This window comes from Eleginops maclovinus, chromosome 21 (assembly GCF_036324505.1).
Source record: "Eleginops maclovinus isolate JMC-PN-2008 ecotype Puerto Natales chromosome 21, JC_Emac_rtc_rv5, whole genome shotgun sequence".
Classification (NCBI taxonomy): domain Eukaryota; kingdom Metazoa; phylum Chordata; class Actinopteri; order Perciformes; family Eleginopidae; genus Eleginops; species Eleginops maclovinus.
Window position 1 is genome coordinate 2,256,826 of NC_086369.1, and position 13,454 is coordinate 2,270,279.

A 13,454-nucleotide genomic window follows, 5' to 3' on the forward strand; every position below is an offset into this window, starting at 1 on the left:
TACGTCATGATCGGACGTCCCAGTGAGTCATGTGTGAGATCATGTTTAGTTTAGAATATTTTAACTAATTATTACAGTTAAGAAGTAAAGTCTGCAAAAATGTACAATATATATATATTTAAATGTCCCTTCTTGCTATAAGTGGGTCCTAAAAGATTATATGGTAAATCCCAAGTAAAATAAAAATAGTACTCTTTTACGACTCAATTCATCAAAAAAATCAAAAAGGAACAATAATCGAAATAGTCTATTTAAATTTTGTTTTGCATATATAATATTATACATTCAACATACTGCTGAATAAATATAGACTACTTTGTCACTTTGCAAAACTATATATTACAATAAAACTTAAATTGGAGCCACGAAAGGAAAAACACCATCCTGTATAATTTCCTGCAGATAAACTGACTGACATACATACATAGACTATAGTATTTCCTCCTGGAGTAAATAAGGACTTGCTCCCTGTCAATAATTAAAGACAGTCTTGTATTTCACCTGTGATAAAGGAACAAAGACACATTTGGCAAAGTTTTGCATTTCTGTTCCAGCAGCAGAGTACAGGATGTTCCTACCAGCCTCAGAAATAACAGAACAGAAAAATAATCAGTAATCCTGAGTCAATGAAATACATCCCCGTGCCCTTAGTGTGACCAGAGTTTTAATGAACGGTTATTTCCCTTTGTCCTGAGGCCGTTTATTGCCCAAAGCTAAGGAAGCATTACTATTTAATATCCTAATATAATCATGAGTTGTTTTCAGTACGCACATTCGCTCTGTAGTCTGTATTCTGGTTCATTTTTGCAAGTAAAAATGGCTAAATTTAACTTATTCCAGCTTCTAATATTTCTAAAGAAAGTACAATCTTTTTGGTTTGGTCAAGAATAGATAAATGCATAAATGTAAATTATAAAATATGACATTTTAAGACAAAAACTTTTACGAGAGATCTTGTTTATTAAAACAGCATACTGCATTATTACTACATATGTACAAAACAACCAGTTTGTCGGTGGCCTGAAGAAACACACATAATGGGTGATTGGAACACTATAAACATCAAACAAGGCTCAAAACTAAAGTAGTGGTGTGTCGAAAACAATTAGAGAAATCCCAGAACAAGTGTCCTTTAGTGTCGACAGGAAGATAGTGCTGAGATTACCTGAGAGCACCACTGACCCGTCCCCGAGTATTTCACTGGGAGCGGGACAGTAAGTAGAAAAGGAAACGACAGAGTGATAACACATGAACAGGAAGGTGAATAATTGATTGATATGCGTTAAAAAACTGTATCTTCTGTACACCTGATTTGGCTCATAAATCTCTCCTGCATATAAAACAAGATAAATCATCGCCGATTGTAAAATATTTATTGTTATAAAAAGAACCTAAAAATAGATTTAAAACACAGCCTCATCTACAAGGCACCTGTGCAACAAATTAAAATGTGCAAAATTGTAAATAGTTTTTAAATAATATTGATTCATTTAAACGGAAATAGAACTTTTTACAATAGCTCAGTTGATGTGGCATGGCTCATCAGAACAGAGGAAGGCACATTTGGAGGTTTATCCCTGATATCCATTGCCGTGGTTAAGGAAAATAGTGATCCATGTGCATCAGACTCCTATTTTTGCAGCCGTTAGTCCACAATCCTTGCTTTGGATGTCCCCCCCCCCCCCCACCATATAACTCCTGGCAACACATGTCAGGAGTCTGGGGACGTCCATATAGCAACATCACAGAGATTTCCCCAGAGGCAGCTCACTACTGCAGTCCTTCTTTATCCTCGTCAGGGCCGGGACCAGGCTCTCTGCAGGCGCCCAGGTGTGGAGCATCACTGTGGTTCTGCCGTGCGATTGGCCATAGCAAAGCTCTGGTGCAGCACCAACAGAGAGCTGCGGAGCTGTGAGGATAAAAATAGATGATTCAGCAGCTACAGCACCTGCTCTAGGGTTTTTTAAAAAGGTGTAACAAGACGAGAAGAGCCACTCTGAATTTCATTTAGATGTTTACCCCCGATTTTGTAGGCCGTAAAGCAGATTCTAGTGCGCATATCCAAGAGGTTGATATGGCGTCTGAAGCGTGAAATATGTTTTTCATGCATCATATTTTTTGGGGGGGCTTTTTGCCTTTAATCAGAGAGAGAGTGGAGAGTGACAGGAAAGTGGGGAGAGAGAGTCGGGGTGGGATCCGGAAAGGACCACGCGTCGGGAATCGAACCCGGGTCTCCGGCATACAGTGCAGGTGCCCCAGCCAGTTGTGCCACGGCCGGAAATATGTTTTTTATATTTAAAAAACGGTGTGGTGTTTTATCATTAATGAATTTTGAGCTGCATGCATCTGCTTCCTAACATAACGTTTGTTAAAAGCACATGATGAACTGATATATTTTGCATAAAGCAGTGCAGGATCTCCACAATCATGGCCACATTAGAGGTACAATCACACTTTGTATTTGTGCAGTGCATCTCCAGCTTGTCCTACCTGTTCTAATAGGTGGATGGAGTCCTGCAGGACAGTTTTCAGCAGCTGTGCATCCTCTCTGCTCTGGTACTCTGGTCCCTGTCTGGGCCCGTAATCAGGGGCCAAGCTGACAAACCACAAAAATAATAAGTACTGATTAAAAACAACAATATTAACACAAAAAAGCAAAAAAACTGAGGCAGTAACAAAGTGAAGGTTAAAGATGATGTCACTTACATGAGTAGTGTTAATGAAACGGTTCAAAAAGAGTCTTAGATAAGAGCTCTCATAAGGCACAAAAGTTAAGTATGATTAACCCCTTCCCCTCTCCTTCCCACATTAGGCGTCTGCTTCCTGTGTGATTGTGTCTAGTAATTTAGCTTCTGTCTGATGCGTGATAACTGAAGGGGGAAGAAATAAGTATTGTGCAAAAGGAGCAGAAAGCTATCTGACCGGGCTTCAGTCCTCTCCCTCAGCCGATGCTTGGTGTTCAGGTACATGCGGTGCGCTACGTCCTCCATGGCCCACAACTTGAAGAACAGACCCAGATTCATCAACGTCAGAATCAGCAAACTGTAGGAGAAGAAAACAGAGTTTAATCTGACTGCACAATGACTCAGACAAAACAAATACATACACAACACATTGCTTTCAGGTCGGTAACTTACATCAAACTCATCCCGATCACTATTGTTGTGGTGCTCCATCTGAGGGGGCTGTTTATTTCTATGGGGCCTGGAAAAACAGAACGGGGGGGGGGGGGGTCAAGCATGCAACTAGTGAGACAGTAACAGAAGTCTACTTGTAGAACTTGCAGCCGTCTGTCTTGCAGCTTGCACATTAAAAATGTTCCTCAAATGCTTCGTCACAGAATGTACAGGAACTGGATTTTGGACGCGCTATCGTCTCTGATTGACCTGCTGAGTGTTCTTTTTAAAATGAGCTGAAGAACACGGACGCTCAGAGTTTACATCAGTCCGATTAAAGAAATATGTTAAAATTGTAATCTCAACTGAGCAGCCTCAACTCTAGAGATGTTTCAGTTCAAAATGTGCATACAAAAAAAGGGATATACTCTTATATGTTGGAGACAGGAGTAACTTAGCTTAGCATAAAGACTTGAAGCAGCCTGACTCTGTTAGGTAACAAGCTCTGCCTACCAGCACCTTCAAAGTTTAAACAAATAGTGTATTGTTTGTTTATTATGTACAAAAAGGAAAGTGTTAAAAACTAACATTGTAGTTTTATGGCGTTAAATGCTATTGATTTTCCCACACAGTGACTTCCTGGTCAATAAAGTCACCTAGCTTCATGCTAACTAAACTGTCTCCTGGCTGTAGTTTCACATCTGACTGACAGGCATGGGAAATCCATCAGTCTTCTTAACAAACATAATGGTTGTATACAGTTTAACGTAATGTACCCATGTTGCTATCTCTGCGCTGTTGGGGGTCTTGCCCGTACGGCTTATTGGGCTTCATGTGCTCGGGCAGGGTCCGGCTGTAAGTCCGTCTCCTCCTCCGAAGACCACCTATCTTCCCGGTGTCTCCACCTCCTTGGTTCATCTCCGCTTCCTCCTCCAGCAGCTCTGCCTCTGTTCAGAGTCAACACAGGGCCACAGAGAGTCAAACACAGATACGGGCAGAAGTTGAAGGGCTGAAACAATGTACACACTGATTGATTGGACAAATATTGCAGCAAAAAAACATAGAAACCCTCGCAGAAAATGGACCTAATTAATACTAGCCCATTATACTGCGCTTATACTTTCTTGCAAAAGCAGCATTCAAATGATTCAGTGCTTTGGAGCCTTGTGTGTTGGAGGAGTTCATGAGAGATAAAATAAATGAGAGTAGACAGGGAAGTGTATTCCTCTGCCCCCACACTTTGTCAACACGGCCCTCCACTCACCCAGCTGTCGGAAATAATCCTCTATGCCGCTCCAGGAGTTTTTCGTGATGAAGGACTTGACCAGGCCCCATGGCTGCTTCTTGTATTTCACATCGGTGTACACCCTGGCAGCACAACAGACATGTGTAAATGGCAAAGAGTCAAAAGATAAGCCGACATAAGCCCCTTACCAGGCGTCAAGGCTGCTTGTTAACACTATAACTCATATATATGTGCATTTATTAGCCCTGGAAGGAGGCATAGCATTCTCTCGCCGTCCCAATCTCGTGAACGCGATAATATCTCAGTGTTTCTTCAGTTTTGGCACAAATGTCAACTTGCTCTCAAGGGTAAGCTGATTAGATTTGTTGGTCAAAAGTTCAAGGTCACTGTGAAGTCATGTCCATCTCATTCTCATGATGTCAGAGCAACTGCATGAGTGCATTTCTTCAAATGTGCTGTACATGGACTCAAAGAGAAACTGATTACATTTGGGGGTAAAAGGTCAAGGTCAGTAATGCCTCACGACACATTTTTGTCCCAAACTCAGAAATGTATTTGCTAAATATGACAATTTCAACAAATTTCGAATAGGACAGACATGGATGCAAAGTGCATTGTGGTAATCATAGTTCTTAATCATTAATTACTGATGAGTATCACTCACTGATGGGATGTTATAGTACATGTTGTCCTATGAGCGTTGCCAAAAACAGATTTCCATTTTATGCAAATCTAACAGTCCCTAAAGTAATCTGAATGATGTTGTCTTACCTGAGTCGACACTTCCGCTTCGAGTTGCTGATGATGTAGTAGCGATTCTGAGTGTAGAAGTAGTCGTGATAGGGAACATCGTGAGTGTACACCTCTGCGTCCAAGAGGTAGTACTGACCCTCCCGGGATTCTTTGTACAGCGTCTGAGCGATCATTCAAGTACAAATGCATGTTTAGAAATCAATTCATGCACACACACACACACACACACACAAACACACACACACACACACACACACACACACACACATCTCACAGTGGTTTAAAACACACCTGGTTCTCTGTAGCAGTGGAGGATTTGCCTATCAGTGGGTTGTTGATGGTTATTGTGTAGTTCAGACTCCGCTTCATGTGTCCCGAGGCGTCTTTCTGCCAAGCAGTAGAGCTGGCGTCTGATGACACAAAGAGCAACGTTAATAAGACAGGTGTATGCTTGGTTATGCTGGTTATGCCTTAATATCACTCACTGGTTGTCTTCCTGGCGATCATGAACCTGCGGATGAAGCTGGAGTCGGTGAACAGCAGCTCGAACATCTTGTTGGCGCTGATGTGGAACACCTTGTTTATAAAAAGTCGACCCTGGACCTCGGGCATTACCACTCGTTCCTCCACTAGAAGGAGAGAGGGAAATATTTAACAAACAAAAGAAAATGAGCTCAAGTATTCACCAGTGCCTCCTCTTACCATCCTCATTACTTTCTGAGCCACTCTGCTCGGTCGCGTCGTTCTGGTTGGCGTTGAGGTCAAGAGAAAGCGAGGAGCGTTTGGAAACCCGTTCTGGGGCGAGGCGGTCCAGCGAGGGAGCAGGACTGCGCCGCTGAGTGGGGGGGCTGCGAGCATCTTCCTGCAGCAGGGAGATTAAAAAAATGATTAAGGAGGGCCTTGCTTTTTGGGGTTTCCTTTTCCTGTAGTGTGTTATATAGTGCATGGAAATGGTATACAAAGGATAACATATCTTTGCACACTCACTGTAATTATAAGAAAACTATGTCATACCATATTTGGAGAGTTGTTTGAGCTGAGCGGAGAAAGAAAGTCCTCCCCAGGTGGAGTGGAGGCCTCTAAGGGCCCGTTCTCCATGCTGGGGAGGCGAAGGGTATGCGGGCGCTCCAGCCTCCCTACACCCTCATCCCCGCCAGGCCTCGCTGTCTGTAGGCTGCGCACACACACACACACACACACACACACACACACACACACACACACACACACACACACACACACACACACACACACACACACACACACACACACACACACACACACACACACACACACACACACACACACACACACAGGGATCACAGCACACAGCGGTGGAAGTACTCAGATACTAAAGTACTTAATAATAGCAGCATACTGGACCTACCTGCTCTGCATGCTTGTTTCTGATATGTGTAAACTCTCCATCTCCTGGTGGCTCAGACCCAGGTCGTTCCCATAATGCAGTTTGACCATCTGCCACAACTCTAAGCTGGTTAGAGGCTGGAGAGAAGACATGGAAACATCAGGGCTTGTTTGGAAACCATATCTGTTCCTCTTGCATAATAAAAGCACAGATAGAAACCATAATATGAACAATAAACCGTAGCTGACTCAGAGTCTAAAGTAGGTAACCTGGAAACACGCAGCCTTCACACAGCACCAGTTACACTCTTATCTCCATGGGTGGCAAACAACCAACAATTTGTCAACCACTCAATCCAGTTAAACAAAGAGAAGCACAACTTTGCAAACATAATGAAACAAGACGTGAGGTTCCATATGGCGGAGGAATAAAGCAGTCTGTATTATTGCCACAGCGACGCGTTGTTGCGCAAAATCCGACTGGGAAATTGAGTTTTATTAAATATAGAATCTAACGGCGTTTTAGCGCATCCAAAACGCAGATAAAGTTACAGATCCATTCACAGGGACTTTCCTTACTTGTCAGAGGCCATTTCCCCCGCAGCAGCTGTGAGCTCCTCTGTCCGACACTGAACTGTAACCTGGACTCGCATTCAGGAAGTGCTGGGTTTGAGGACGCACCGCCCAGATTTACACCGCGATAAACAGTAAATAGAAGCTGCTGTTCTACCTGTGGAAACTGCGGTTCACTGACAGTTAACATGCCAAGAAAAACCTCCTGTTTTGACACGACTCGGTTAATCGTGTCCGGTACGAGCAAAGCGTGACGCGCGGTTTTGAGGCAGAATGCAAATGAGCCCTCGTTGCCTCACCTGAGGTCAATGAACTCTGGAGCTGGTGTTTTTAAAAACAGGTGTTTGTGTTGCGGATCCCTGCAGACGTACACCCCCTGGGTAGGCTGCCATAGCGCCTGTCTTTAAGAATAGTCTAGTGTAAGCGAAGCTGCAGGTTATCCCTCTTAAACCTATTATAATCTGTACATTTCTCCAGTCATTAAATAATGTCGATTTATTCAAACAAAAAGGCCAATTCTCAAAATAACGCTGCCTATGCTCAGCTGTTGGTTTCATTTTAACCACTTCCCTTGTCTGACAGACTGAGGGTGAATTTATATTAAAGAGGGCCTATTCTGTCGTTTGGGTTGTCCCTTTCCTGTAGTTTGTTATACATGTGTTGTGCATATACATGGTCTGCAAAGGCTAAAAGAGAGTAAAGAGTCTGGCATTACCCTGACTAAAATGCAACTCAACTTACCACATAAAGCAACACTAACATAAAAGTAATTACCCTCCAACTTCAGCTCCTATACAACACCTTACATGATTGCACCTGCAGTGTTTAAACTAGAACATTGGCTTGTTCTGTGTGTTTACTTTTACAAAGCAAAGACTGCTGAACACAAATACATGTGGCTGAGCGGAGGAGGGTTAATATATTCCTGACCAGTGTTGGGTGTAACGTGTTACAAAAGTAACGGGGTTACAGTAATGTATTATAAAGCAATATAACGCATTACTTCTGAAATGCGGGTAATATAATACCAGTTACAATTCTCAGTAACGCAGTTTCAACACATTTGAACCCGAAATGATGTGGTGTTTAGTTTCTAACAATTCACAAACATCGCGAGACATTCCGACACCAGAGAAACAATTGTGCAGGTAGAATAGTAACTCAGTAAGCCTGTTTCCTATTGGTTAAGAGGGCTGCAGAAACACATTCACCATGCAGAGCTGCAGGCTCTCAATGCAGAGCTGCAGGCTCACCATGCAGAGCTGCAGGCTCTCCATGCAGAGCTGCAGGCTCTCCATGCAGAGCTGCAGGCTCACAATGCAGAGCTGCAGGCTCACAATGCAGAGCTGCAGGCTCGGAGAAAAGAACAGAGAAAGACAGGAGTGCGTGCAGGCCAAAGCAACAGAAGGAAACTCTCTCTGGGTCTGCTGCTTGAACCCCGACAAGTTCAGAGCCTCGTGGCAGAGTGTTGAAGATCTGCAGCCTCTGTCCTCTGTGGAATCGCCGGCTTTTAGAAAGTTTGTCAGCCAAATCCCCGTTAACACACCAATGACCAGGTGAGCTAACGCTGCATAGAGACTCGTTCATATCCAGCAGGTCAAAGGGCAGTGCAGAGAGGCTCCACTAACGGGTTATTAATCACACACAGAGACGTCATGTTACCGGTATCAACTATTATTCAGCCCACTTAAACGGTGCATACGTTTAATCTCAGCATACTGCCATAGATAGCTTTAATTAATGAGCTGCAATAAACTACATTTTAGCATTTAAAGCCAAACTTTTGCGGTTATTTTTGGTAAAAGTAACTCAAAGTAACGCAGAAGTAGTGTAACGCATTACAGTTCAGAGACAGTAATAATGTAATGTAACTTATTACTTTATAAAGACAGTAATAAGTAATATGTACTGTATTACATTTTGGAAGTAACTTGCCCATCACTGTTCCTGACCCAGATAAAAACACTCCTCCGTATGTGGAACAAAGAAAAGGCTGTGCTGGATTCATGCACAAACCTCACTGTGCAGATCTGTGTATGATAACCTCAGAGGGCAGCTATGTGTACTCTGAATGATTACATAAGCACCGCAGAATTTGTTAAAGCCAGAAGGCTGCGGGTGCAGTCGCAAGTCAAATTACTGTACAACAGAAGTGTGCGTTGACAGGGTTTGTGCTAAAAATGGCTCTGGATATGAAAAGTGAGTAATGATCATGATCAGTGGAGGAGGAGGAGGCCGTACCTTGTCCAACAGGGTGTTTTGCCACATGCGGAAAACACCCTGGTAACTCTTCTCTCTTGCCGAGAAGGAGGTAAAGAAGAACTGCAGGTGTGAAGAGAGAAACAGAGTGATTATGTGTCTCATAAATGGGAAATTAACTCTGTTCTTATAACACCATGTACTTTATCTGTTGCCGTGCAGATCTGGATGGCATTGGGAATCAGACGAGCGGTTTTCTCTCTGGTCATATTGATGACGTCTTTGAGAGTCAGTGTAATCTGGAGAAGAGGTAAAGGTTACAGGGTGCTCATTAAAGGATGCTTGAGAGATAAATCCACATTTGGAAACCATTTCAAATCTTCAAATATATTTTGTTGCTCCAAACATGTGCTGTTGCAGTTATGTGAACACAGTCAGCCTCTAGACTGAAACCCCCTCCTCTCTTTCGCTCTGTCCTCCTCCGCTCTCTCATCACCTTTGTACCCCGAAACACATTGCTGTAGAAGCAGAGCCAGTTCTCTGTGAGGTAGAGGCGTCCCTGAAGGAGGATGTCCCGCTGCAGGGCACACGTGTAGTCTGAGGAAAAATATATATCAGGCAAACCATCAATAAAAAAGAGAGTCTGCATGCTGGTATTTATAAAACAGGTCCCCGTGGCAGGAGGTTGTGGTAGCAGAGAGAGGGTCTACTTATTATAAAATAAACTGACCTTCCTCTCCAAAGATTAAAAACACTTTTAATAAATTCTAGTCAAAGTCTGGAGGTTTGCAGATTCACTGTCAGTTGAGATGTCACATGACAAGTCATGAACACAAGTCATGATCACTTCCCATTTAATAAAAACATGGCGGCTTATCTTCAATGAAACACTAACAGATGCAGGTGTAGTGTGTGAGATCATAGATGTGAGGTGATGAGTCAATAAAGAGTTCTCCTTCATCTTCTTTGAGATTACTACGGCATTAAACGTTATTTATTGTGCATTTCATGTTCTTTTGTAAATCAAAACTGTTATACTTGTGTAATCATCCCTCTGTTTGTTCGACCCATGTCGAAAAAGGAATTGTATGAGTGATTGCTTTATAAACAGCTTTCATTTAAATCTAAACATATTACTATTTAGATGTTTGTGTTTCTATTGATTATTATTTCTTTCAATTTATATTCAGTTTAGTTCCTTCTTGTTCATTTTTTGTGATTTACCTATACTCCATGGAAAAATATGGATATAATAAAGGTTTATATTCTGAGAAATATTCTGCATCAGTTAATGAAAAGGTATTAAAAAAACAAAACAAATGAATATTAAAGTCCTAGATCTCTGAGTCTCCACAGTCCACATTTCTGTGTAGTTTAGTGTCAATAGTTAGTCTAAAATATTGTTTCACCACGCTAAACATTGATTTAAATAAAACAAGGTGATATTTGTGAAACCTGGGAACATTGAAACACTGAGGAATACTTTGTTGTGTCAAAGACAAACACTTTACTCACCCACTATGAGCCTCTCGGACTCCGGCAGCTCTCTGAACAGCTTCCTAAATTCATCAAACCTCTGTTTGTACGTCGGCAGAGGAGTCTGAGGAGCAGCGAGACACTGGCCCTGGGGGTCGGAGCTCTGATGGAGGAGATGTAAACATTACACACTGAGGAGGAGACATATTTTATTCAGCATTAGGAACAAATGATAAGCCTTTCTATGTAATTCCAATCTGAGGTTGAAAAGGGTAGACAGGAGGAGATTGCGAAATGATCTCCAGTGAGTTTCAGCGGATGATAAACAGCATTATGAGCCTTTGGGGCTTTGCATCAGAAAGGCAACAGCAATCCCACTTGTGTGAGGGGAAACGTGCCCCACAGGAGGGCCGTCAAACATTTTCCATGTCATAATGTATTCTAAATTAAGCTTAAATGTCATATATAAGAGCTTTGTGTTTACTGGACAGTTTTTATTTTACCAATTCTTCATCAGAGCTCCACCGGACATCCAGCATGGACGTGGACTCATCTGTAATATCATCACTGCCCACTCCTGACCGGGTTGATACCTGGTCCATCTGCTCTTCTGTGCTGCTCAAATAAAATACAAAAGATATGATCTGTCAAACATCTTTCACCCAGCTGCAGATTTACATTTCCAAGTGAAATCTCCCCCCAGCCCCCGTGTCTTAAGGTGACTGGAGGGGGATTAACTGGTGTGTCTTTGGAGGGCTGAACCAGAACGTGAACCTCGGAGGAGATCGTCACGAGGCTGCTGCAGCCCCACAGGGGAAGTCATTATCACGGCTACAGAACTGGTTTGACGAGCAGGGTTAGGCTGGAAGTCAACTCACTCATCTCAATGAACAGGAAACTTTATGCACTTGTGACACGAATGGGAAAGTATCGCTAAGATCACAAGAAGTTTAAAACATTTGAGAACATTTTAAGAAACAAGCACATGGTGGTGTAAAGTAACCAAGCAGAGTAGGCCTACTGTACTTAAGTATTTTTAGGGACTTTCATACTTCTACTCCACTACAATTCAGAGGAAAATGGTGTACAGGTTAGGATGAATGATGGTAAATATAATCTCCCTTAAATCAGACTGTAGTTCACCTGCAGTAAATCCAGCAGCTACCCTGCAGTATACAAAGCCATTCAAACTAGCTGCACCTTTACCAGCTCTGAGAACACTTTAATGATCAATCATTATAAAACATATCAGAGATATTATTCTGAAATGGACCAATCAGACAATGACTACTTTTACTGTCGCTACTTTAAGTACATTTAGAGGAGAGTACTTTCTACTTTCACTGGAGGAACATTTAGAATACTTTTACTGTGACAGAGTATTCCTACACTCTGGTACTTCTACTTTACTCAAGTACAAGATCTGAGTACTTCTACTTTACTCAAGTACAAGATCTGAGTACTTCTACTTTACTCAAGTACAAGATCTGAGTACTTCTACTTTACTCAAGTACAAGATCTGAGTACTTCTACTTTACTCAAGAACAAGATCTGAGTACTTCTACTTTACTGAAGTACAAGACCTGAGTACTTCTACTTTACTCAAGTACAAGATCTGAGTACTTCTACTTTTACTGGAGGAACATTTAGAATACTTTTACTGTGACAGAGTATTCCTACACTCTGGTACTTCCCCCACTTCTGCATAGCAACCTATTGTCACTTAAAAACAATCTGTACCCTGTTAGAGTGTAACAGCTGGTAGGAACCATCACAACTACCTTTGAAAAGTCTAGTCAAACAACAACAACAAACTGATAAAAGCTGATTATCTGATCCGTGCAGCCGGTATGTCTCAAAACTTGTACGCACCATGCCGAACCTCCAACATGTCTCCACATGCGGGCTGCGAGAGCTCAAACTGTGGTTGTCACTCACCTGACACGGAGGGGACCCAGGTTTTCTGTGGTTGTGCGACGACTTAAAACATTAAATAAAGCCCAGAAAGCATCAACGTTCTCCCACGCAGTAAGGTGAGGAGGTAAATGTTGTGCGCGCGCGTCTTTCTGCAGGTGCATCTCATCCCGACAGGAAGACATACCTATAGGGAGTTGCCGTGTCATCAACATCGGTGACGCCCATTGCTCTTCACATGCTAAAGGCTCCTAATTTACCTCCATTCACACTACAGTATCAGAGGAAGTAGAAAGTTAGGTTCCTCCAGTGAAAGCAGAAAGTACTCTCCTCTAATTGTACTTAAAGTAGCGACAGTAAAAGTAGTCATTGTCTGATTGGTCCATTTCAGAATAATATCTCTGATATGTTTTATAATGATTGATCATTAAAGTGTTCTCAGAGCTGGTAAAGGTGCAGCTAGTTTGAATGGCTTTGTATACTGCAGGGTAGCTGCTGGATTTACTGCAGGTGAACTAAAGTCTGATTTAAGGGAGATTATATTTACCATCATTCATCCTAATCTGCCTAGCAACTGAAGGGATTCAATAAATGTAGTGGAGTAAAAGTACACCATTTATCTCTGAATTGTAGTCAAGTAGAAGTACAAAAAAAGGAAAATACTCCAGTAAAGTATCTCAAAATTGTACTTCAGTACGTCTACTTACTTCTCACTTTGTTCATTATTGCACGATCACATGAATCCAGGTGAGCAGCTGGAGCATTGGGATACCATTACATTTTTATATCCAAACTCCTCATCAACTCAATTT

General features: G+C 42.2%; 1 protein-coding gene across 2 annotated transcripts; it reads right to left on the minus strand.

The window, feature by feature from the left end:
* Nucleotides 1-940: 940 nt before the first annotated feature.
* Nucleotides 941-12,856, minus strand: gramd1c (GRAM domain containing 1c). Of its 2 annotated transcripts, none has more exons than XM_063912869.1 (18): nucleotides 12,667-12,856; nucleotides 11,232-11,343; nucleotides 10,768-10,891; nucleotides 9,749-9,849; nucleotides 9,456-9,551; nucleotides 9,295-9,375; nucleotides 6,503-6,618; nucleotides 6,130-6,289; nucleotides 5,830-5,977; nucleotides 5,601-5,744; nucleotides 5,407-5,525; nucleotides 5,134-5,276; nucleotides 4,381-4,484; nucleotides 3,893-4,063; nucleotides 3,138-3,204; nucleotides 2,923-3,042; nucleotides 2,491-2,596; nucleotides 941-1,909 (listed from the first exon to the last, which is right to left on the minus strand). In XM_063912869.1, the coding sequence occupies exons 1-18, from the start codon at nucleotides 12,849-12,851 to the stop codon at nucleotides 1,841-1,843; spliced, it is 2,166 nt and encodes a 721-aa protein (XP_063768939.1). In that variant the 5' UTR covers nucleotides 12,852-12,856; the 3' UTR covers nucleotides 941-1,840. The 2 variants fall into 2 exon arrangements, with proteins under 2 accessions (XP_063768939.1, XP_063768938.1); XM_063912868.1 differs by having other exon boundaries at nucleotides 5,818-5,977.
* Between the last annotated feature and the right edge of the window lie 598 nt (nucleotides 12,857-13,454).

Excerpts from the sequence above, each read along its gene's own strand:
- gramd1c (XM_063912868.1), bottom strand. The coding sequence starts at position 12,851 with ATGACACGGCAACTCCCTATAGGTATGTCTTCCTGTCGGGATGAGATG. Across the intron at positions 10,892-11,231 it reads GGAGCTCTGATGAAGAATTG|AGCTCCGACCCCCAGGGCCA; the intron begins GTAAAATAAAAA and ends CTCCTCCATCAG. Across the intron at positions 6,619-9,294 it reads AAAACACCCTGTTGGACAAG|CCTCTAACCAGCTTAGAGTT; the intron begins GTACGGCCTCCT and ends TCTTCTCTCCAG.